This window comes from Aedes albopictus, chromosome 1, assembly GCF_035046485.1.
Source record: "Aedes albopictus strain Foshan chromosome 1, AalbF5, whole genome shotgun sequence".
Classification (NCBI taxonomy): domain Eukaryota; kingdom Metazoa; phylum Arthropoda; class Insecta; order Diptera; family Culicidae; genus Aedes; species Aedes albopictus.
Genome location: NC_085136.1, coordinates 246550495 through 246576743, shown reverse-complemented (window position 1 = coordinate 246576743; position 26249 = coordinate 246550495). Strand labels below are relative to the sequence as shown.

At 38.4% G+C, this 26249-nt stretch overlaps 1 protein-coding gene across 1 annotated transcript; it reads left to right on the top strand.

Annotated features, from left to right (window-relative positions):
- The first annotated feature begins 793 nt into the window (after positions 1-793).
- LOC109411856 (cathepsin B) lies at positions 794-25230 on the top strand. The gene is made up of 2 exons (XM_019685474.3): positions 794-980; positions 23987-25230. Exon 2 carries the CDS (start codon positions 24009-24011, stop codon positions 25029-25031), a length of 1023 nt encoding a protein of 340 aa, XP_019541019.2. The 5' UTR covers positions 794-980; positions 23987-24008; the 3' UTR covers positions 25032-25230.
- Positions 25231-26249: the final 1019 nt, after the last annotated feature.

The following is a 26249-nucleotide window of genomic DNA, read 5'->3' as shown; positions in this document are numbered from 1 at the left end:
TTATAGTATTTATCTTTGCTTGTACCACGATCATCAACCAAAAACGCGTATAATTTGGACTTCCAGTTTGCTTTACTTCAGTAATATTTTGGGACAAATAATTTTGTGAATAAATAATGTAACTAAAATATAGAAGTTTGCATCGACTAAGTTAGTTTTGTTTTTATTTTGATCAAAAACAAAAAATAGTGACGAAATTATGAACAGGGTAGTTTCTATATAATATTCCGTAAAAGTTACCACAACATCAGTTAGGCGTCATCAAAATACTTGTTAAATGATACGAAACATTCACGTAGCTCTCACGTTATTTTCTGATGGAATGGGTAGATTGAAAAAAGTTCATTGGTTCATGCGTTCATCTTTATCATCAATGGGTCACGTAAGTGCTACGTGAAAAGTACGATGGAAAAAAGCTACGTATGTTTTCACGTAGCAATGACGTTTGGATTTTTTGCAGTGTACATTTCTTCCTTGTTATAATGATTATTAAAACTTTGAATAAATGGCCGCTTTACAGGCGGGTGTTCACAATACTTAAGGTGCAACATTCTTACGATTAAGGTAGTGTGTTCCATCCCGCCTTACTAATACTAAAATGTCAGCCGATAACGTTTGCACAATATTATTTTGGCACTGGTATTATTCAGCATATAATAGATTTTTTTTGTACTATTCCGTTTATTTTTTAGAAGACAATAGCATCATGGCGGACTTAGGTAACCAGTTAGTCACATCTAATCCAAGAATATTTAAAAAATGATCATTATTCGTAAAAACATAATTCCAAATTCGTCGAATGTGTAATCAAAACAAAGAACTTTCCTGCATCTCTTTCCTGGCATTCGCATGCAAGTATTGGTGCTGACGTTTTACGAGACCATGACAGCGAGACAGACAGACGCAGTCGAGATTTTCAAGAGGAACTACATCGTACGTCTCTCGAATCGATAATCATTATACATCAAGTTGCAGCTGAGGTAAGTTCAGCTTTCTCTGATCTCCTTTGGATTTATTTAGAGTTAACTCTGGTATTAAGCAGTGAATTGGTAAGGAACGTTTTATTCCAATTTAAAATCGCGTTAGAAAATTCGAGTGCCCCAAAGTGTCTTATCAAAGTATGTACTGCGCAACAAGGGACTTAGTGACTCATCAGGAAAAATGGTGCATAGTGATGTGTTTGTTGGGAACAACAGCAGTATGGTTTATTTCTGAGGCAATCAAAACAAAAAATTACATACATCATCAAGCCGCCCAGCCAACAGAACAAAGGACGAATTTCGCACCAACTCGTCTTCGGGGTTGGCAGCACCTCCTCAGAATGTTATGAAATTTTGTAGGTTTCAAGACTTTACCTTTTCAAGCAACTTTGCGTATTTTGTTTTTTCAAAATTAACCTAGACTAACATTTAAAAAGAGTCAAAGTTCTTCAACCGTTTTTTTTCACAAAAAATAACTCGAATATGATAAGATGTACAAAAGAGTGATGTATGGGTGACATTTAGAGAATTGTCCAAGCTTTCATGAAAAAATATTTTAAAAATTCTAAATACATTTTTACACGCTAAAAAATATATTTTTAAAATTAAAAGTCAATTTACAGAAAATGCCCACTTTTTTATGTTTTGAAATTTTTTTCCAAGAAAGTCAATATTGTTGCCTAACTTTCCTCCATACATCACAAGATGGGCACTTTTAAGGAAAAAAAGTTTTTCTAACAAAAACTTTTTCATGTTAGTTTTTTTAGCGTGTTGTGCATAAACTCGTACAGTAATGTATCCAGAATCCTAATGACAATCCATTAAAACTTAATGGGCTCAACTACTTTTTTAATATCTTAACGTGCTTGACATTGAAAACGTGCTTGATATTGGAAAGGGCTCAAGACAAATTTGCTTTTAGGGTTTTATATCAATGAAAACGCTTGTGTATTGATGAAGTATGTACATATGTATATGTGTATTCAATTATTTTCTTTTCTACAATATATACATCCTTCTTTTATACATTCTATTGTAACGTTTTGTGAATATTAGATCTTTAGTCTATCTGAAACAAAGTAAATTTTTTTGGATTATCTTTTGAATTCGAAAACTTCTTCGCTTCAATTTGATTTTCAGAAATTGGCACAAATGAATGAAATTTTTGTGTACCAGGTATTGTTTTTACGAGACTGTATGTGTATAGTTCTTCAAGTTCATCCGTCATTTTTGCATATTGTTCATTTGAAATAAAGCAGAAATTCAATTTTGTTATATGTATATCTGACTGTTTAACTGCCCCAGTCATACAGTTCTCGAGGAGTTGTGATTGTGTTTCCATAATCTCGAGCAAGACTTGCTGGTTTGCCATTCGCTTGAGAGTACCTCCAACAGCGTCACATGGACCTTTGCCATGTGAAGTTGCGAAGAAGTGCCATTCTGCTTCCAATCCATAATTGGACCGAAAACTGCACAAACTGGCAAAGTTGTAATGCCCATTGAGTGTTATTAAATGGGTATAAGGATTCTTGATACATCCTGTACGAGTTAATGCGCAACACGCTAAAAAAAATAACATGAAAAAGTTTTTGTTAGAAAAACTTTTTTTCCTTAAAAGTGCCCATCTTGTGATGTATGGAGGAAAGTTAGGCAACTATATTGTCTTTCTTGGAAAAAAAATTCAAAACATAAAAAAGTGGGCATTTTCTGAAAATTGACTTTTAATTTTAAAAATATATTTTTTAGCGTGTAAAAATGTATAAAGAATTTTTAAAATATTTTTTCATGAAAGCTTGGACAATTCTCTAAAAGTCCCCTATACAACACTTTTCTATCGGTCTTGTCATTTTTGAGTTACATAGATTTTAAAAAATTCTTCGAAAAAAAGTTAGGCCCTCTTCAAATGTTACTCTTGAAAATTTTCGAAAATTTAAGTATGCAAAGTTGCTTATAAAAACCTAGTCTTTATGCCCACCAAGTTTCATTCGTTTCTGAGAGGGTGTTGCCAACCACTGGTCGAGTTGGCGCGAAATTCGTCAAAGGCCGAAAAAAGCCAATCATATCAATGTTTACCTTAACCTGCCTGCTATATGTGTTGACGAGAGTTCGTCCAGTTATAGATGCACCTCTATACAGCCAACCAGTAGGCATGGGAAAACAGCAATCGGAGAATTCCGCAGCAATGAGTTGACCTTATTTACATTTGGTCCGATGGCCTCCATTATGGCATCGCTGCTGATGCGCTTATCGCTTGTAAAAACTGCTATAAATGTAAACAAAAGTATTTAGTTTCATCCCGCAAAGCCGAACGCAATGAGATAGGCCTAGAAGCGGTGTTCCAAGTGTGAATCAAGATCGCAAAAAGACATTGCAACGCGGAATAAAATGGAAAGTTGTGACGTTGCTGTTTTTAGCAACTCGTAGACAAAATTAGTGCGGATGTCAATGACATGGGGATTTTTTTTTATTACCGAACAGTTTGGGCCGAAGGGTTTCCGATTTCAATGAAAATTTCACCAGAGCTAGAGGTCGTGGATATATGATCATATTTGGAATTCAAAAAAATCATAGTAGACTATTTTCCCGGAAAACGCTAGATGAAATATCACGAATTTTCAAAATTTTCTAAAACACCCCTAACTTCAAAAAATCATATCTCAAAAACTATGCATCGTAGAACAAACTTTTTTTAGTGAAATCGACGCCAAATTACCTCAACAATCCAATAAAAATACTCTGGGAAAAAAATTTCCTAGAAAATTTTTCACCATAGAGAAAAAACTTCTAAAAATGCTGATAAAAGTATCATCTGTATCATAGATTATTTTTAACAAAATTTTTCTAAGCGCAAAAACTAATGTTCTTCCTTTCGTTCTTTGACACCAAAATGGAATCTCTTACCGTTTTGGAGATATAGCCATAAAATCAACGGCCAGGCACTATATTTTCATATGAAGCCATCTACAACAGCGGCCGTTCACTTGTTGCAACACATTTGCATTGCAACGAGCAAGTGACATTCGCTCATTGCAACGTAACTTTGACACTAACGTGTATCGGAGTGCACTGACTGCGCATCTATGGCACTTGAGTGCCTTTTAAATGCATTGAATAGCCACGTTTTGTAATGATCGGGTTTGTAACTAAAATGTGTTTCAAATAACAGGTTTACAACAGGCGAATGCCACCGGTGAACGTGGGATTACTTATTGCACTCAAACCCCTATATGTTTTCTATTTCAATTTAAGAAACCGAATAACTTTTAACGGAGAATGGTTACTACACAGAAACAATTCTGAAAATTATACCCGACGAAAAAAAAATATACATGCGAATTTCTATCTCATTTAAGGCTCAAATAATCATCATTCAGTCATCAACAATCATCAATTTTTCAAAAGCAGTTTTCTTCCTCTAAGTCACAAAACCGTAATTGAATATTATTTCTCTGTTATCCAGATGGTGGCCAGATTGCAGTGATGATTTTTTATTAACTTTTGGTTGAGATTTCAGCGAAAAAAATGTTTTTGAGTTTTTGCTTAACGATGCTTTGTTTCATCTTAACTGAATTTTACGTCATATAATTTCTTGTATGAAATGTTGAACGCAAGCTTCATACTGAGAGCAAGCTGGAAATTTATAACCCAATGGAAAAATGTGTGCGATACGACGAGATCCTTTTGTTACAGGTTAAATGATGTAATATTTTTAACTGCGTAAGTAACAAAAATGTTTATTTTTGTTGTATTTTTTATTACAATTCTTTTGATTCGTTCAGAAATAAAGAAAGCATACTAGAAATTTTCAAAAGATATAGTTAAGGACCCAATATTGATCAATGGAGCTTCGTAAATGTACAGGATGTGAATATAAATGAGGACGTTAGAGGATTTCTTAATATGAAACAATTACTCGGCATCTTAGAGCATTAAACAATTTTAGACAATATTTTAATAATTTAAACCGTGCTCCGATTCATTGGTTAATTCAAATATATTATGGGTAGTAGGAAAAGCAAATACTGGGCTACTCGAATAGTTTGGATCGTTTATGTTCTACACGGTGTTCAATAAGTTCGGATACACAGTAAAATTGAATTTATTTCCCATCTGTAATTCAGTTTTGCAAAGTGAATGTATTAATTGAAAGCTCACATAATACTGATCAAATACAGTATATGTTTTGAAATAAACTGTCCTTTATCCTTTCGTAATAATTGCAAATGTGTCTCAAGTTCCTTTTGGCCGGCACGCACGTCTGTCATTGGTATTTCGTCTAGCTTTTATTGAGTAATGGTGTTAAGTTGAATCAAATTAGGTTGTTGTCCTCAGCATTAGTGGTAGCAACTATGGCCATATGAAATAATCTATAAGATTCAGATTGGATGAAATACGGACTCATTTTATTTTGATCTTCAAAATTGCTAAAATTGCCGCTGTACCTGGTTTAATGATTTTTGTTTTGTCAAAAAGCAAGGCTGCGTTATATCTCAGTTTAATCCATAGTTATCTTTTCCAAAACTTGATTATATCCCTATTGTGGCAAATTTGAACCAAAATTGGCTTTATATAATGTTTTTATGGCTTTCTCATAGATTTATGCTCATTTTAACTAAACTTGCAAATTTATCACCATATTATCACTGAAATAGCAGTGTAAAGGTTTTGTCTATTAATTTAGTTATTTTAATATAGTATAGTGAGATGTAAACTCAAAAGTCAACGTTTTAGACTTCTGTAGCTTGAGCAACTTATCGAAAATTATTTCAGCGTGCCGGAGCTAACAAACTTTAGATACATCTAAGACTTATAAAAAAAAGTAGAAAAAAACTTTATTCAAAACCATATGCTATATTTGATCAGTGTTATATGACCTTTCAATAAATACATTTACTTTGAAAATCTGAATTACAGATATGAAATTAATTAAAGTTATATGGTGTATCCGAACTTATTGAACACCCTGTAGTTTGACGTTTGCATAATACCGTCAAGTAGTTCATGATTGAATAAACGTTGAATAGATTTATGTTTTTTTAGCAAATTTTTAATACCTTTATCTAGGTACCAAAGTATACGCCAATCGAATTGTTTGTCATGATAGTTCTCAAAACTGATGAAGTATTTTGACAGCAAACCGGCCCAAACCTGTTCGGTAATAAAAAAAAATCCCCACATGCGAAAAGAGAGTTGCGCTGCGAAAATCATAACAAGATGAACAGTGCGTCAAACAATTGTCCATACAGATATTTCACGCTTAAAAAGTTTTATTAAATGTTTGTTAAATTTTTATACATTAACATAGTTTATATTTAATTTGACTTTTGAAATAAAATTCCACGGCTAACTATTTATAGTTATTTTGAAAACAAAATAGGATTTTCGGTAGTACACGCTAAGAAAATGTTACTCTAAAATGAGTAAGATTCACACAAAACTGAGCTAAACTGGAACAGCTCAAAAAATGAGTAAATTGCATTTAGAGCGATAGCGCTGGCCCAAGTGCAAAAATCCAACTGGTTTAAGCCGTATAATATTCTTCGCATCATCAAGAATATTATACGGCTTAAACTGATGAGATTTTCGCACTTGGGGCCAGCGCTATCGCTGGAAAAAAAAATTACTCAATTTTGAGTTGTCCCACTTTAGCTCGAAAATGAGTGAATTTTCTGACCGTGTAGGACGATTGACCACTCGCTATGCTGGCGTCGTTTTTGCTCCTGTTTGACGTTTTCTCACTACTGCCACCTAGTGATGGCCCGACCAAGCACAGTACGTTTAACATTGGGAGGTTATGTTTTGGTTACGATGTTTTTCTATGAAATTTGTTCCAAGAGTTACGTGTGTTTCTCTGTGAGTCTCCCATGTAGAAATTTATGCTATTTTGGAATGTGCCGACATATGCTATTGATATCCCTTATTAAGCATGTGTCTCTGGCACCCATTTTCATCCTACGAAAAACAAAGAATGGAAGCGCTATTTGTTTTGTTTATTTTTGAATTTTTGTTTGAAGTAAGCACGCATGAGAACAATAAGAACAGAATCACTTGTTTTTGAATAGGATGAATTTGGGAACATGAGATAATTTATGGCACTCATACCCTATGCTTCAAAAGGCCCTATAGAAATGCTAACATTTGTATATATTCTAAAAACAGCATTAAATGCTTTGTTGTTTTGGCCATTCAGGTGTCCATTGAAGTTCTGCTTCCACCTTTCAATCGCCTCACCTCCGTCCATCAAGAGGCTCCCGTCTTCATCTCTGATGCTGCCCATGTAAAGCTGTTTACATCGCTCCCTTCTTTCAAAGCAAACAACTTTCAAGGATGCCTTCATGAAGTAGAACACAATTTTCTGTATGTCAATGTACACAAATAAAGCTGCTATCAACTGATTTGCTTCATAGATCTCACTGAAACACACAAAACACCGAACCAGTTCCACGGGATAAAATCTGTTCAAACTGCGCCTAACCTGATCCGGCGTTATCTCTCCTAGACAAGAAACACGACTCTGCCAACTTGTGTGTTCGTATTATATGGAAAAGTGACTTTTCTTTAGCAGCTCTAGCAAAGCCAAAATGATCCTTTCTACCGTCTAACATGTTACTATGGCCATTGAGCATTTTAATAGAGGTTTTTTTTTCTTATATTTGTATAAATCGTGATATTTACTATAACTCAATGTAGCACTGATCTGTGCAGACATGAATATTAACACTTATGTGGCCGGCAGGGTACCCGGGTACCTTTTTCAATTTCAAATCTCGATATTTTAATGGTTGTTGAGACTAGGATGTTGGAACTCTGTTAGATCTTAGAACTCGTGAATATACATCTATTAATGGGGTTGACCGAATTTTAAAGTGAGGAGGGGCAGGGGGAGGGGCTCCTGCATTTTTTTATTACGTGGAAGGCCGGCAGGGTACCCGGGTACCCACGAAATTGAAATGATCATATCTCCGTCAATTTTTCATAGATTTTGGAAATTTTTAGCTCATTCAACTCAGAAACTCATCATCTATCGGGGAAATATTTGGTTAGACCGATCTAATCACCGTGGTTTTCGGAAAATCCATATTTTTGGGAGCATGTCCCTCTACCATATTGAAACCCACATTGTTAAGGCTAGGATATCTTAAAGTGTTTATGGTCAACCATGGCCCCACGAGAAGCGTGTTCCGAAATCACAGTTTCAAAGTCAACACGTTTTATGATTCCAGGCCAGTCAGATACAATATGCCAAAGCAATTTTACGATGCTTGGTACCGAAATTGCTACTAACCTACCGAAAATCCCGTATATTGTATTGCATAAAAACATGGATCCGTAAATCCGGATTTTCCGGTACCCAAGGTGATCGGACCGGTCCAACCAAATACGATCTCGATAGATAATGAGTTTCTGAGTTGAATGAGGCAAAAACTTTTAAAATCGGTGGAAAAATCGCTGAGATATGATCATTTCCATTTCGTGGGTACCCGGGTTGCCGGCCTTCTACGGGTGTTTTTTTTGCTGGCCACACTACGGTTAAAAGATATTCCAAGTATCTTAGGAAAGAAGTTATTTCCACAATCTAGGTAATCATTCTCGAATGCAGCCTACGGCTCAAAAATTTCTAAAACTGGAAAGGCACTTGTCTCCAGAATGATAAAAAAATCTAAGAAAATAAGAATGTCCGATTATAAACGTCTGACAACCTTATTCCCTTAAGTACAGATCAATGCTTCATGTTCTAGGGTAGGGATTTATCCAGGAATGCTTGCTTACAATAATTGCGTATTGTTCCAGAAATTTATGCTGAGGTTTATAAGCTAGATTTTCTGTTGAGATTGCTTCAGAAGTTGCTGTCGAGATATTTCCAGAGGAATTTCTCCAAAATTTCCTCCAACGATTTCTCACAGGATATTTTTAGAGAGTGCCTCCTATCTGATCAAAGTCTACACTGCCCCCACTCGCATAACTGTCCCATTTGATTTTTCATCATTTTTGAGTTAACGTTATGAATAGTCGTCATTTTTGATGCACTTTTAGAAACAACAATAAAAATTACGAATTTTTATGTTAATGTGTGAAAAAAATACCAAGTTATGAGCGTCCCATATCAAAAGTACCCGCATAACAGTTCCATCATAGATTTTTGTGTTACGTAACGCAAAACTGAACAACTTTGTAGTTGATGATTAACCTGGGCTTGTTAGGGGAATATCTGTAAATAAAAAGAAAATCGGGTTAAGTACGGTTCCTTTGAATTCTACTAAGAATTTGCATCCTTTGACAGATACGTATTTCGACCTCAACTGTAAGGTCGTCTTTAGTGTCTTGTACTTGACAGTCGAGTCAAGTACAAGACACTGAAGACGACCTTACAGTTGAGGTCGAAATACGTATCTGTCAAAGGATGCAAATTCTTAGTGGAATTCAAAGGAACCGTACTTAACCCGATTTTCTTTTTATTTAACTTTGTAGTGATTGTAATATTTTTTACAGTTATATATTCATGTGCAAAGCAATCTGTAAAAGTTTTGAAATGATAGAAATATTTTTCAAATTTTGGAGATTTTTCAAAGTTTTATATGGAAACAAGTTTTCAAATGCCGTTTTCTCAATTCCTACTTTTTGCAAATGGGACTTTTTTTTTATTTAATTCGTTTATTTAATAGGCCCAAACGCCAGAAGGCTTAACGGGGCCGCATAACATCTTATCTAATTGATATTAGTTGACCAATTAGGATTACAATCATTCTGCAATCCAGAATTATAGCACTGTTTTTTCTTCTCCTTCGTACGCTTGTTGGTTGAGTCGTTCGTTTCGTATGGTGATGAAGAACTATTCCCGTCACAATCGTCGTCGTTGTCGTTATCGTCTATCGTGATGATCTGTTGATCTGTAGGTAAGGCCACCACCGGCCCGGATTGCACTAATGCTTCGTCGTCATCGTCGTCTGCCTTTGTTCGTCTTTGTTTTGTGGCTTGCGTGTTGTTGGTGGATTGTAGACTGTTTATCGGCGGGAAGTCAGCATCGGAGAACGGGGTTTCGATCGATGAAGCTGTACCAATCGCTGTATTTTTGTTAGCAGTTGCAGCTACCTCCAAGCATTTTTGTTTAGGATGGACCGCTCTGGAACACCATTTGCACGTCCTAATTTGGTTTTGGTGCTCGACGAAGCAGACTTCGCCGTTTTATTTATTTATTTATTTATTTATTGTCGTCAATCAATTTGTAGACCTTTACAATTATATGTATACTATATTACAATAGTTGCTTAAACCTATCACCTAACCCTACTTGTCTCAAAAAATGCCTTCTTAAGCATATCTCTACTCATAGTCATATCAATTCTGTCACTATGTGTATTGTAACAAGACATCATTCTATTCAATGGCCCATGTTTTGCATAGTCTGTTCTGTGGTAATTAATTAAAAATAAGTTTCTATTCCTTAATAAACGAGTGGGAGTAGAGAAATTCAAATTTTCCAATATTGTGGGGGAGCATATTCTATTTGATATAACATCATTTATAAAAGCAATCATGGCAAAATCTCTTCGATTTTCGAGGCTATCTAAATGAATCAACATGCTCCGTGCTGCATAAGATGGTAGCGGTAAGTGAGCCCAGCCTAGTTTCCTTAAAGCAAACAACAAAAACTGTTTTTGGATAGACTCTATCCGGTTAATGTGTGCAACCTGATATGGAGCCCAAACAACACTACAATATTCTAGAAGAGGTCTTACGTATGTCACATATAGTGTTTTAATTGTATAAGGATCATTAAAATTAAAACTAAATCGTTTGATGAACCCGAGCATGTTACTTGCTTTATATGTAATATTGTTATAATGATCAACAAAAGTTAGTTTCGAGTCCAGAATAACGCCTAAATCTCTTACCAGATTACGCCTTTCAACAATTTTCTCACCTAGAGTTACCACTTTATGAGTTATGTTTAATTTTCTCGTGAATGTAATTGAATTGCATTTTTTAACGTTAAGTTCCAACAGATTTTTGCTACACCAGCTGAAGAAAATATCAATTTCATTTTGAAATATTTCGAGATCAGATGCTTTACGTATCTCCATGAAAAGTTTCATATCGTCTGCGTATATAGAAACTTGAAGATACTTGACAACGTATTCAACATCATTCACAAACAAAATAAACAACAATGGACCAAGATGTGAGCCTTGTGGAACACCAGATGTTACGTTTACAATTTTAGACAAGTTTCCTTTAAATCTTACTCTTTGAGTTCTATCAGTTAAGTACGACTCGATCCATTTAAGTAACCTAGGGTTGAATCCTAATTTAGACAACTTGAAAAGTAACAAACTTATATCCACTCTATCAAATGCTTTACTAAAATCAGTATACAAAGCTTCAACATAATTTTCTCTATCCATTACATCTAGCGCGAATGTTACAAAATTTACTAAATTAGTTGCCGTTGACCGCCCTCTAACAAAACCGTGTTGTTGATTAGTTATTAATGGCATTAGTTGTGAGAATAGATTGTCGTTGATTATGGACTCAAACAGTTTTGGGATACAGGATATTATAGCAATCCCTCGATAGTTGCTTATATCAGATTTTTTACCACTTTTGAAAATCGGGGTTAGAAAGGATTCTTTCCATACCGGTGGAAGAATACCTGTTTCTAAAGATGAATTGAACAGCCAAAATAATGGCTTCACTATTTCTTTTGCTAGATTTTTTAGGAACACTGGTGGTAAGCCATCTGGTCCAGCACCTTTCGATGAGTCTAAGGATTCAAGCGCATTCAAAATTCGATGTAAAGGTAAACTAGAAACAGTAATGTCACCATCATGTTGCGGTAAATATGAAAAATACTGGAAATCCCGCTCAGAATTATTATGAGATGTATAGTTATTTTGAAAGAAATCAGCAAATAAGTTACTAATCTCGGTTGATGTTTTGCCGGTTACATTATCTAACATCATTTTTGATGGAAAAAAGTTAGATTTTTGTTTTTGTTTAACATATATAGAACATTATAGAAGCGCTTTGGATCTGACTTAATGTTACTTTCTATTGACGCATTATATTCTTCATGTGCGTTTCTCATTTCCAAATTAAGTTGATCACATATACCAAGATAGAACGAAAGGTTTTCACAAGTATTGTTTCTTTTGTATGTTTTGTGAGCTTTTTGTTTTCTGTTTCTTAAATTAATAATCTGCCTATTGTACCACACAGGGAATTTAGTATTTGATTTTTTCTTGTATTTAATTGGGACTGTTTTTTCCAGAATATCATATATGTTTCGATAGAAAATATCCACGGCTCGGTCAATTTTAGTATTACGTAGTAAATCTTGCCAGTTAATACCGTTTAATTCATTTTTTAAAAGAACGTAGTTCGCATTCCTAAAGTCAAAGTATGGTTCGGACAAATTGTTATCCAATGGTGTAACTTTTTCATGAATGAATATGGAGTATTCAATTGCAGTATGGAAGACTTCATTTTTCCACAAAGGAGCATGTGATTCAGATACGCAGAAATCTTCTGACATATTAGTAAATAGTAAATCCAAATAGCAATTGTTTTGATTTTTTACATTATTTACTTGGTTGAGTCCGTTTTCAGCGCTTCTGTCAAATAGAGAATGGAGTGTTTCATTATCTCCTACAACAGGTATCAAAATAGACTCATTTTCGTCATCAATAATGAATTTAGCTTCTTTTTGGTTAAAATCACCATATATGTGAACATTTGACTCTGACGTAAACTGAGAAATAATGCTAGCTGCAAGATTGAAAAACGTCTCATATGATTCTTTGTTTGCATATTCCGGAGGGAAGTACACTGCTGACAAAATATGAATTTGATCATTAATGAGTAGTTTTACCCAAACGTGATCAAATTCTTTGCACTTTACAGTCGAAATTTGTTCAGATTCATATTCACTACTTACTGCAATCAAAACGCCTCCACCACTTTTTTTATTGGATAGTAACTTGTCACGGTCATCTCTATACACATTGAAGCGAACGTCAAATACTTCTTCACTATTTACACTAGAGTCCCAACTCGTTTCGGTCCCCAAAATTACTTGATAATTACAAGACGACACTTGTTTATAAATTTCACTAATTTTGTAAGAACTCTTCATCCTATTGAAATTCTGACAGTAGATAATTAATTCTTTACTAAGAACACATTGCCCTTCTGTATCCATTTTCGCAGAGGTATCCGCTACTTCCTGTTGTTGGGAAATCGTCAAGTCCAGGTGACCGTCGGTAGTCACCGAAATGTTGTCTTCAACTTCCTCCGAAGAGAGCGTCAATTCCGACGAAAACACGCGTTTCTACACGTGCATGCCTCGCAAGATAAAGGTGTGTGTCCTTGTGTCAGGTGATGAGCATTTGAAGAGACGGCTTGAAGATAAGGGTTATTCATACTATTCGAAGTATTCGGTCGATTCTCGGTAGGGTAGGGGTTGAGAACTTCCCCTCTCTGGAATCTAATAGTTGGCCTGTATGATGTGGGTGGTGGTCTCGAAAATTGATCCTTCGCTGCGGCCAACAGCTCGCTATCCAGTGGAAATAGAGGCGTGTTGCGGTTAAGTGCATTACCCCTGTTGTGGTTGTTGAAAACGCTTCTTTCATTATTGTTGTTGTTAATGTATTGTTCACAGCAGTGGTTTCCATTCTGGCGGTTTAAAGTGCGGTTACAGAATTGTTGACTACTGAAGACCGTGCGCGATGGGTCCCTAGCAGAACCGTTGTTGCATTTATTTACATGATTGCTCGAACGGTGGGGTCTCTTCGTAGCAGAATTTTGTGCTGCATTCCGCTTGCGCCGCTTCCTGGCTTTTTCAGCTTGCTTTTGCTGATCTAAGCGCCGGCGCTTGCGTGCATCATATTCCGCCCAACTTGCCTTCCACACTTGTTTCCCTCCAAGATTTCGCCAGCCCGAATCATCAGGTTCAATTTCGTTGTTCAGCTCAGATTCCAAACTGGGGTGTGATTCATTTATTGGTGTAGATGGTTTAACGACGGTATTGGTTTCTAGTGAATTCACGACGGCAGCCGAAGACTTAATTTCGCTCCATGAATTGACTGCACTGCTAAGTGCTTTTAGCTCATCGACGATATCTACCGTTGAAGCTAAATTCGGGTGACTAGCATTATGGTCGGAGCAGTGACTCGCCATATCAATAATTAGGGCACTGACCTTTTCAAATTCAGAACACATATTTTTAAGTTCCCTCGTCAGGTCAGTAGTCAATGCATCTACATATTCCATTACATTATTTTTTGTAGCCTGCATCGAAATATCGAAAAGCGATGAGAGGTGATTTTTTATTGCAACCACATCATTCTTGGCTTTCAAACTGAGGTCAATCTCCGGTACCGCGTTCCTGCTATCGATGACGGCAGTTTTTACCTCATTAAGAAGCATTTCCATACTTTCAAAACCGTATTCGATATTCAAGTTGTTTAATTTGGTTGCTAGTTTGTGGTTGGACTCCAACAATAGCTTGTTTAGTTTGAAACTCTCCTCCTGTTGACTATGGAGCTTGTCAAAATTAATCTCCATTACAAAACGCTTCTGACATTCGAAGCATAGAGGAAGCATATAGGATAAAATGCTCTTCTCGTGATTCCTCTGAGCGCCGACGCATGCCGCATGGATTTTTTTCCCACACGATCCATGACAGTACCATACGTGTTTGTCGTCACTGACGGTACAATTAATTATCGCGCACGGCATGGTTCACTTACGCAGCAATAAAAACGAATTAAACCACACGCGGCTTACTTTAAACGGAGCAAATTAAAAACGCGTCCAACCTGTTCGACGACTTGACTTGAATTTATTGTTACGTAGGATGGGATTGGTTTTTTTATTCGCATTTGCAACACGCGAATGTCGTTGGGAACGCCGGGAAAATAGTGTTTCCATCTCTCACTTTGAATCGATGCAACCTCTCCAAACTGCGCCATGAAATTAGCAACAGTAGTGTGATGCACGGAAGGAGGCAAGTCATGTATAGGGGTCGCAGTACCGACCACTTTTGATGAGTACCGGTATTTCGGTACTGGGGCTTACAGTACCGGTAGTACCGGTAAATTACCGGTACTGGAAAATTGTTCACTAAAATGAAGAGTAATCTACTTTGCACAGAAAATCAACAATTTACCAGGCATTTGTGAATTACGGTTTTCAGGGATGTCATAAAAGCTATCCAGAAAACAATGAATTAAACAAAAATTATAGATAAATAAAAAGGATAGAAAGTAATTACCCAAGTAACATTTTTAGTTTTCTTATAGAATACAAGTTGTTGTTATAATCTAATCGTTAAAACTTGTTTTAAAGCTTAGTGGTTTTAACAGCTCTAATAAACCCATGATAAAACCCTATTAAACCCGAAAGGGCCCACCCTACAGGAGGTTGTTAAAACCATTACTTAAAACGTTGAACATGCTACTTGGTTTTATGGTATATTCTTGTAGTATACTACACAGCATGGATAAGATCTGTTTGTAGGTTGCAAGAAAACAAATAAGCCGTTTAAAAGTTCAAAAAACATCTTAAAAGAACTATTAAAGCCAAGGTCTTAAAGTTAATCTGAAACAAGTATCATCACATAAACTGGCAGTGCAATTGCAAATTATTGATAATAAAAAAAACGACAATTATGTCGGTCATATATGTCAATAATATTTAGTTTTCAATTTTCACGGAGGAAATCTCTGTTGCTATGACATATAAATTCATGCCAAAAAAGATTACCGGTGTAATGCATTAAAATACTTCTGAATAAGGCAAAGCGCCACGCCATTTTGAGGAATTGGGCATTCTAAATATAACAATTTTAATCCAGCTTGCTAAAGTATGCATTCGAATCACAATCCAAACATCAACATGGCGAACATAATTTCCAAGCAGGAATTGATCATCGTGTTGAAAAATATGGATGCCGTCATGTTAAACCCTCCTAGTTTTGTTTGAGATTGTTTAAGATCAGTTTGGTGCAAAAGCAACATGTTCTAGAGTTGCTGTACTTTATGAATACGGTGCGAAGACTAGCGTATACCTACTTATTCTTAACGCATACATTTGTGCACTACTCAAACACAAATAGGTTTTATAAAATGTGGACCCAGACTGTATACTCCTTAGAAGTCGCTGCTGCTGCGAAAAGTAAACAAACCATTTTCGCAAAATTTTCAGTGGTGTTTCATTTTCTAAGTTGTTTTATTTGCTCGCATAGTAAGTATACAGTGAAAATCAATAAGGATTTTTGCACACCGGTTGCATCTGGCTTTTCTCACATAAAAGTGAACTACCATGATGCCGGAGCCAGAGCAAATGATGCCATCCCTACCACCCATCGGTTGCTTCTGAAATCCCGGTCACAAAAGCGCATTACAAGGTTAGTTTGGCCGCCTAGCTGTGTAAATTAAGCCCGCCAGAGATTTTCCCATCAGATTTACTTCAAATAGAATAAAACAAAGTTGTTTCCTTTTCTGTTTGTGTGGCATAAATCTATCGATCAAAATATGATCGCATTGCTGGCTCCATAGCTAGCTTTAATGCTTCCAGTGGTTATTCCAAAAAGGTTTAAGATGGCTTTATTACGACTTTATTTAATCTATCAGGTTTTAAAGCTGATTAGACGTGATATGCCTGCGGCTTAGAAATAGGTTTTTAAATCAAGTTTTGATACGCTCTTTACAGCTCGGTTACAATAAATATTTTGCTTATCGATAAGGCAAGCAGATAAGTTTTATTCAATGAATTTCTAGATATCTACAAAGTGTTTTAAAGTTGCTTGTATCGTTAAAGCTGCTTGGCAATTTAGACTGCATCAGCAAACCTTAAAGGGCTTAACAAATCCATGACAAAACCTCAATAAATAATGTCTAAGAGCAGAAAGGATACAAATTGTTACTTGGGTAGTTGTATGAAACTTATTTTGGAGCTATTGTTTAGCTTCTGTGCAGTTTCACAAGCAGTATTTTGGTCAGTTTAAATGAAGCAGGAACAGCGTTACATGTACAAAAATCAAATAGCTGCAAGGTGAGACAGAAGAAGATATAAATATTTTTTCTTGATGATCAAGAAACCCTGATCTAACAAATTTTATCTAAGCAAGTAAATCCAATTCCAACATTCAACGTTTATCAAACCAATCATTGCTATGATACCCTGGATTTGCAGAATTGTTGCAAATATAAAACGTTTGTTTGTCAAAGTACTTGGTTTTAAATGTTTCCATTGTATATTGGATATACTAATGATCGGATTTCAGTACTTCGGGAGAGATTTCGTGGTACCGAAAGTACCGGTACCAATGCTCAGTCAGTACCGGTATTTCGGTACCAAAAATTGGTCGGTAATACCGGTATTTTCGGTACCGGTACTACCGGTACTACATCCCTAGTCATGTACGCGCACACTTACTGCCTCGCTGTCAACATATACTGGAATCTTGAATTCCTTTTTGTTATGCACAAAGACACGCTTTATATTGTGCGTATTCTGATACCGTAGAGCGGTATCATTGTTCACCATTTCAATGAATACACATTTACGGGTGTTATGGAGCTGTAAACTTTTAACATCCGAAAGTTGCAACTCAATGTCTCTTTCGAGGAATTGATGCACTTTTTCAACATCGGGTCGCGATGGCAAAACGCTGAAGTCCACCACTAAAGTATTCCTTCTAATACTAGCCATTTTTCGATACGAGGTAAACGAGCAAAAGTAAACGCGTCCGATGAGTACGAGGAAAGGGTGTCAACTGCAAATGGGACTGTTATGCGAGTGGGGGCAGTACAGTCCACACAAATTTTGAAAATTTTGTATGAATGAAAGTCTACGAGGGGGGAGGGGGCGATGTCAATTTTTCACAGGTCCGGTTAAACGTATATGTTTGCCTGTATTTGTCGCCAAAATATGTAAACAAACCGATCAGCTGATCGCGACGTCACGTTCGCCAGAAAATTTGTTCGCAGCTTCTGGAACGTGACGTCACCTTCGGCAACTTCGTGCGATTTCGGCTTGCCGAAGTTGACATGACACGATTACTACTTCAAAATTATCATATCACAAACACCACTTTGTCCGATGGGCCTAACCTGTGAAATTTAGAACATTGAGGAGGGGGGTCTGTGATTGCCATAATTGAGTCTACGTAGTTTATGGCCAGCGCAAGGTTCCATCATTATTTATTATTGAGATTTTTTCAAGAGTTCCTATTGAAAATACTTCAGGAGTTAGTGGAACGATTCCTCTAGAAATTGTAGCTGCGATTCCTCCAGGAATTTCTACTAGTGTTCCTGCAGGACTATTTCCACGGATTACAGTCCGGATTCGCTGGTTGGGTCACGACTGCGCCCCGATTAGTGAATCGTGTTCGTTCGTTGGGGCAACTGACAACTGATCAAAATGCTCTAGACACACGCAAGTGACGGGAAATACGTCACGGAACACTCACATACTTGCGCAAACGTTCTGTATACAGGAGTTTTGACATCTATTTTGACACTGACAGTGCTTTTTAGTTGGGGTTTGCCCCAACCAGTGAACATTCAACCATCGAGACAGCCCATCTAACGAGCTCTCAACGAACGAATCGTCACTGTAAAACATCTATTGTTCTTTTCATGGAAAAGCGAAACCGTAATGGTGTTCGACCTTTACGTCTCTTTGATTCTGAAATCAATGTGACTGAACAGGTAAAATACGTTTGAGTCATTCTTGATTCCAAGCTTTCCTGGGCACCAGGACACCTCATGTTGAGTTCAGAATCAAGAAAGCTGGTATGGCCTTCGGGCAATGCCGGCGAACCTTTGGTTTAACTTGGGGTCTAAAACCCAAGTATATCAAATGGATCTACACAACTGGTGTTCGACCGATATTGGCCTATGGATGTCTTGTGTGGCGGCAAAAGGGCGAAGTGAGAACGGTCCAATCAAAATTAGGCCATCTCCAAAGGATGTGCCCAATGGCGATGTCTGGAACTTTCTCTTCAACTCCCACGGCAGCGCTCGAAGTTCTCTTTGACGTTTCCCCATCTCAAACACATTCATCTCAAACAAGAAGCACTTTCTTGCACTTACCGTCTATGGGTACAGGGTTTACTAGAGGAAACACCTGTGAACCGCAGTTCACCACACACATCGTTGTTTCTACTTTTGGTGAATTGGTACAAAGTTGTCCTTGTTCCAAGTGATCTTACAATTGCTTGTAATTTACCATATAGGACATTTTCCACGAAATTACCTTCCCGGGAAGAGTGGACATCTGGTTATCTGAAGAGTAGTGTTTCAGATGGCATCGTATGTAACACTACTGGCTCCCTTCTCGAAGGTCGAGCAGGTGCTGGTGTTTATTCTCGTGAGCTAAGGCTGCATCAGTCTTATCCACTTGGTAGACACTGCACCGTTTTTTAGGCCGAAATCTTTGCTCTTATGTGCGGAGTGCAATCAGCATTTTAGCAGCACGTAATGGGCTGTTCAGATAGCCAGGCTGCTATCAAAGCACTTGCTTCAGCCAACTCTAGGTCGAAGATAGCTATCGCTTGTCGAACCCAAATTGAGGAGCTGAATTCAGCAAACGCTGTTCACCTTGTATGGGTACCTGGCCATTCTTCCATCGCTGGAAATGAATTGGCTGATGAGTTAGCTCGCACTGGAGCATCACATACATGACTCCATTGGCCTTGAACCAGTTATACCGGTATCGAAGTGTTGAGTATAGTTTCAGATCGACATCTGGGCTACCACTCAACTGATTGGTACGAGATATCCCCACTTAATGGCTTTATTGTAAAAACAATAACGCTGCACGGTAGGCCTAGCCGCTTTAATGTTTATAATGCATTTCTTATGTACTGCAAACATTAATAATGACAAGAAAAATGGTAGAATTAGTCGATTCTATCATTTTCGAGGATTCTTTCAATGAATGGCTGTGTATGTGTAGACTAGACTAGATCGACATCTGGGCTGCCACTACTCAACACAAAAATACTGGGATAGTTTGGAGTCATGCCGTCAAAAAAATGTATTGTACTGAGCTGCACTGAGTATACTGCAACTCCGAAAATCATACGAATCAACTATGATTTTTTGCCACAAGAATTTCTAGCGAAAATCATAGTTACGAACTATGATTTTCGATTCAAAGCGCCAACTATTATTATCATACTGTTACTGTATAAATTTCATAACACTCACGTATGAAAATCATACCGAAAACGTATAAAAACTGAAACTATATCTTATGACTATCATACATATTTTTATGAAATATTTTGCACAAATTTAAAAAAATTGCAACCTGGAATCGAACCAGGAACGTCGGGGTTGGCGAGTGCGTGCTTTACTCATTCGCCCATCGACGCTTCGGAAGTTGAAGTGGTTAGAAGCCTATTAAAGGTTTTGTTGTTTTTCAGCAATATTGTTTCATAACACATCTTATGATTTTCATACGATGCTTCTTATGAGATTTTTCATACGACAAGTCTTATGGATTTCGCTTTTCAATGTATGAAAAGCATACGGGAACTATGAAATGGTGAAAACAATAAAAATAACTGATTCATAGGATGTAAACTATGAAAAACATACGAACAGTATCCTCAGTGTGGGCAAGCTGATTCATTTGTATGTGATAGCTATGAATCAGATTATGGAACTTCGAATCATTTGATATGTAAATGTTCAGTTTTTGCTCAACTGCGTTTCCGAGTACACGGTAAACACTTATTAAGTGAAACTGACTTTAGAAACCAGAATCTTGAGGATGTTCTGTTGTTCTTGACCCGCTGTTCTGTCTGACGATCCTATTCCCTTACCTGTCCTTTTCCCTGTCCCATCCTTTTTTCCTTCCCTTCTCCCTCAGGTAAATGATGAATAGGCTCGTGCTCATGGCGATGGCATACATTTCCCAAAATGAGAAGAACGTGCCTCTGGAGCAGACCTACTGATACCTTTATCTCTCTTACCTGCCTTCGGAATGATGACCGGGCTTGACACCAAACGTTAGATTTGTGTGTCCCAAAATCAGACTCGCCCTGAAAATCTCTACCAAGGGTGGAACCAGTGTTTTCTTCTCTTTTTGGATCAACACACTGGAAATATTCAATCCATGCTAGGAGACTTGATAGCTCGAAAGATCTCACAGCCTTTTCTACCCTGACCCGAATGAAAGCTCCTTTGCAACCTTTATTGCGTCTTTTTTAGATCCTGAAATCCATGATTATATCTCTTATGGATCCGAGACAGCAATTCTAGTGTCTTGGTCGCCGATGCTCGACTCAGGGATTGAATCAGGGAAGCGGATCCTATTTTATAAGAGTCAAGCCCTTCCTGACGAATGGAGTTTTCAAACATAGGCTTGACACCAACATTACAAATGTCAATGTTTTTAGAAGAAATGAACTGTAACAGATACTCACCTCTGATGTTTATATTACCGCTTCCTTATACAGTGTGATGTGCATTTGCGTCGCACCCTATGACGAAGGGGATGTTGTGTTGGTGGCTGTAGGCTACGAGCGCAGCTATTTCTGGACGGCGGATTTCGTCCACATCGCCTGGGAAGTATGCCGAGACCACCAAAACCTCTCTACTCCCTCTAGTGGAAGGTACCTCCATCCTGACCGCTACGATGTCCCTTTTTATTAATTCTGAAATAGGAAAGTATCAATAGTTGTTATGTAATAAAATAGTCACTTACACGAGTGTATTGAAATACCTTGTAAGCTGAATTTATTGGCCCATAGTTTTTGAATGAGGGCTACAGTTAAGTTCTCTTTGGTGAACCTCCGACAGAGACAGAGCACACCCGTGGTGCTCTGAGCATGGTGGAGGTTCACTTGCAGAACTTGAGTCGCCATTTTCGGAGTTCCCGCTTTTCTCCAGACGACGATTGTCCGACTTTGGATGTTGCGGACCATCAGGATGTCGTTTGATGTTACAGTTTGAGCCGTTTCTCTTCCTCGTAGCGATCTGGATCGCCGGTTTCGCCTCTGTGGTCCTTTGATATGGTACCACTAGAACAGGGGTTCGCTTTTCCTTTAGATGCGGACAGGCTAGCCTTTATGGTGCTTTTGGAATGAGATTTATTGACCCCGCCCATACCGGAGGCGTTCTCACATTGCTCTTGGGTTGCCCTTCCAGTCGGCTTGGCGGGAGTGGCAGTCTGAGGATCTGCAATCTTTCTTATCTGCAATTCAAGATGGCGGCTGTTTTATGGAGTTTTAGGCACGAAAGCCATGCAACATGCAACCTGTTTGATACGTGGAAGATATCCGGAGTCCCAAAATTGTGATAAGATAATCCAAGATGGCCAACATTCAAAATAGCGAACAAAAATTACGATAGCGGTTTTTTTTTAGTTTTAGGCTCTGAAACCATGCAATATGAGAATAATTGACATGAGGAAGACGTCCGACGTCCAAAAATGATAAACAGCGTGGCGGACCAAAATTCAAAATGGTGGACAAGAATCAAAATGGCGGTTGTTTAATGGAGTTTTGGGCTTTGGATGTTTGGAAACTTTCGTAAGTTAGTGTCCGAAATTGACCTAAAAAAAGGTCAAAAGTAGTTTCTTCTTTTTTTTCTCTCACGCACATTCGACAACTTCGTAGTTGCAAATATTGGATATCTTTTGGCAGCCCAAATCGCAAAAAAAAATATTTTTCATTACTTAGAAGCTCATATTTATTAATATTTGTTTAAACTATTCCACTGTCTTCCACCCAGAGTTTAAAATTTTCATTTTCAATGAGTGAAATTCAACGTGAACTTTGAAGATTCTCAACCGAGGGATCAAAATAAAATTCATTTTGGCGAATGAATTTTTTCACCTATTCATTCATTTTTCTGTCACTGACAATTTTCACTGAGAAATATAACTGGACCGGAACTTCCGATTATACTTCCAATCACCTCAAAACTTGTGTATAGTAGTTAGTTAGAATATTGATTGTGTTCTCTATTTGTCCATTAAGCCGAATTGTGCGTCTGTTAAAAGAAATTGGAAATTTTACGACGTGCGGAAAAATATTCGTGACAGAGAATTGAATGAAAAAAGAAAGGCAATCAGCTGACAATGAATGTGGCTAAATACGAATGAAAAAAAGAGAATGTCAATCTTCACTTTGAATCTTCGAATTTTTTACTCTCTGCTTCCACCTATACGAGGACACCAATAACGTCATTTGAGAAAACTGAATAACACATGGTTCATCAGCTCAACTGCGCTGCGAATGCTCACATCCGATCCGGCTTATCAATGCAAAGCGCATTGCGGCTGCTGCAGAATTTGTAGATTAGAACGCCACGCTACGCAGAACTCGCAGACGTAGACACGCGAGCAACAACCGCATTAGATTCACGCCGGTAATCCATATGGTAATCACACGGGAAATGATTCATGTTGGTCTTCTCGCCAGCGTAATCCATCGTCAAGCTCAGTCAGAGCCAGAGGTTGTCCACCTTTTTTTTAATGTCACCCTTTTTTGATAGTTGATCAATTATGAAGTCATTGTAGCAGTTTTAACGTTCCTTTGCAGGCAAAAAGCAAAACTGGTGCAACCTTCATTGACGGAATTGCGAGCTTTTGCCAGATTTCGGAAGCTTCTTGCGAAACTTCTATGATCTTATCAAAAATTATAACGCAAAGATACTCAAAAGTTCAACTAGAACAGCATGTACTCGACTGAAGTTTCCAGACTTCTGTAAACTAGTAACAAAAGAAATGCAGGCGAATCTTATCCAGGTTGGAAGTCACTTCGTTTGAATAATCTTTTCTTATGCAACCTGTCTCTAGGAGGTCTCTCGTTGGCATTAGAATTCCAATTGTACATAGTAAATAAATGATTTGAGCAGATGTGAGCTTATCAAGCCTAGCCACCACTTCCTACAAAAGCGTAGTCTGCAGACGCGTGCCACAATCAAGTAAACAATTCTGACCTGACCCACATTAATTCTTGCCCTATCTGTCCCTCACTCTTCCAGAATTCAAACAAAGAGCCCAACAATGAAGAGATATCTGCTAGTGCTGGCAGCTCTGGCACTGATCGCCGTCAGTCAAGCTGCCCATGGAAAAGGCCAGCGCATCCATCCGCTGTCGCAGAAGTTCATCGACCAGATCAACAACAAAGCGACCACCTGGAAGGCAGGCCCGAACTTCTCGCCGGAAACCTCGATGAGCTTCATCCGCGGCCTGATGGGAGTACACAAGGACGCGGACAAGTTCATGCCTCCGGTGATGCTGCACGACTTGGAGAAAGACGACGAGCTTCCGGAGAGCTTCGACTCGCGCGAGCAGTGGCCCAACTGTCCGACCATCGGCGAGATCCGCGATCAGGGATCGTGCGGATCGTGCTGGGCCTTCGGAGCCGTCGAAGCCATGTCCGATCGTATCTGTATCCACTCGGAGGGCAAGGTGCACTTCCGTGTTTCCGCTGAAGACCTGGTATCGTGCTGCCATACGTGCGGTTTCGGATGCAACGGTGGATTCCCGGGAGCGGCCTGGAGCTACTGGGTACGAAAGGGCCTGGTCAGTGGTGGACCTTATGGCTCGGATCAAGGTTGCCAACCGTACGCCATTGAACCGTGTGAACATCACGTCAATGGCAGTCGTCCATCGTGCGAAGGAGAAGGCGGCAAGACCCCGAAGTGTGTCAAGAAGTGTCAGGCCAGCTACAACGTTCCATACGCTAAGGACAAGCGGTACGGAAAATCATCCTACTCGATCGCCAACCACGAGAAACAGATCCAGAAGGAGATCATGACCAACGGACCGGTTGAGGGTGCGTTCACGGTTTACGAGGACTTGCTGAACTACAAGGAGGGTGTCTACCAGCATGTGCATGGCAAGATGCTTGGTGGACATGCTATCCGTATTCTCGGCTGGGGCGTTGATAACGGAACCAAGTACTGGCTGATTGCGAACTCATGGAACAGCGACTGGGGAGATAATGGATACTTCAAGATTCTGCGCGGAGAGGATCATCTGGGTATTGAGAGCTCCATTGCCGCTGGATTGCCAAAAATTTAAAGCGTGGGAGATATTTGAGTACCACAGGTATATTTAAAAGACTTTATAGGCGTTATATCATTCCAATAGGAGAAAAAGAAGAAGAAAGAGCTACGACTAAGAGAAGACAGGAGATGACTTTCCTAGTAAATGTACCGAGGCTAGTTTTTAGCGGTAATGTGGAGTTTTGCTGGCTAATAAAATTTAAAATAGATAGTAATATGTAATGCGTGTTTCAAGGAATAGAGAAAACCTAACAAGATATTAACCCTCGAGTGATCGCGCTGTTGTATTTTGTACAACACGATGAAAAAATCTCGCGTTCTGTATTTAGCATTAGCGTGGTGCTGACCGAGATGGCTTTTTTTCTTGTCTATCTAAATTGACCGATAATTGACTAACGGTATTTACTACATGCGCAATATACGGAAGAGTTGTCTATGGAATGACAAACGGACAGTCCTTGCAAGACATCTTTCACGTCTCCGTAGTTTCTGTGACCGCATTGGCAGCCACCGACTTGTCGAATCTGATGCTTGAACCCCATTCCCACTCGGATTTCTAACCTGTGTATGGCTTCTTCAAGATCCTCCATATCGAAAATATTCATCAAATACAGTTTCAACTTCAACTTCGATTGGCGATTGGTTGGGAAAAAAGCACTAAGCAGTTTATCCACATACATATATATTCACACATGGTATTTTGTCTCCGTCGATGATATAATACAGGCAGGAGTGTGCCAACGCTCGTTAAAGCCCAAAATCTCGTAACATGTTGTCCAAATTCTCGCTCCATACGCGGTTCAACTGTGAGGCCGTATAGCTCTTAGCTTTCGGTGGAGTCCGCACACCGTTCCAGTTGTCTGCTTAAATCCTTCAGTTGGACCATGTCCAGTCCCTCATCGCCAAGTTCGCTCTGTAAAGGGCAGTGACCACGTCCATCTGGTCAAAATTTACCACCATCGTGTGAGGTATCGAATTGTTGCTTATCGTACTACCACGGGGCTTAAATACCTTATATCGCTGAACGCCTTCGTTAGAACCTCGATAGATCGTGTCAACCCACTTGTTACAAATTGCTTTTTGTCCTGCAAGGAGGTCGACAAACGTTCATTTTCGGTTCAGATCTAACGTAACGATCTCTCATCCGCGGGCTCGGATCCAACCTAGAAGACCGAAGCCACGACAGGAACGCTACCAGTGCGCTCTCTCCGCGACCACTTAATCGCTGTAAGGG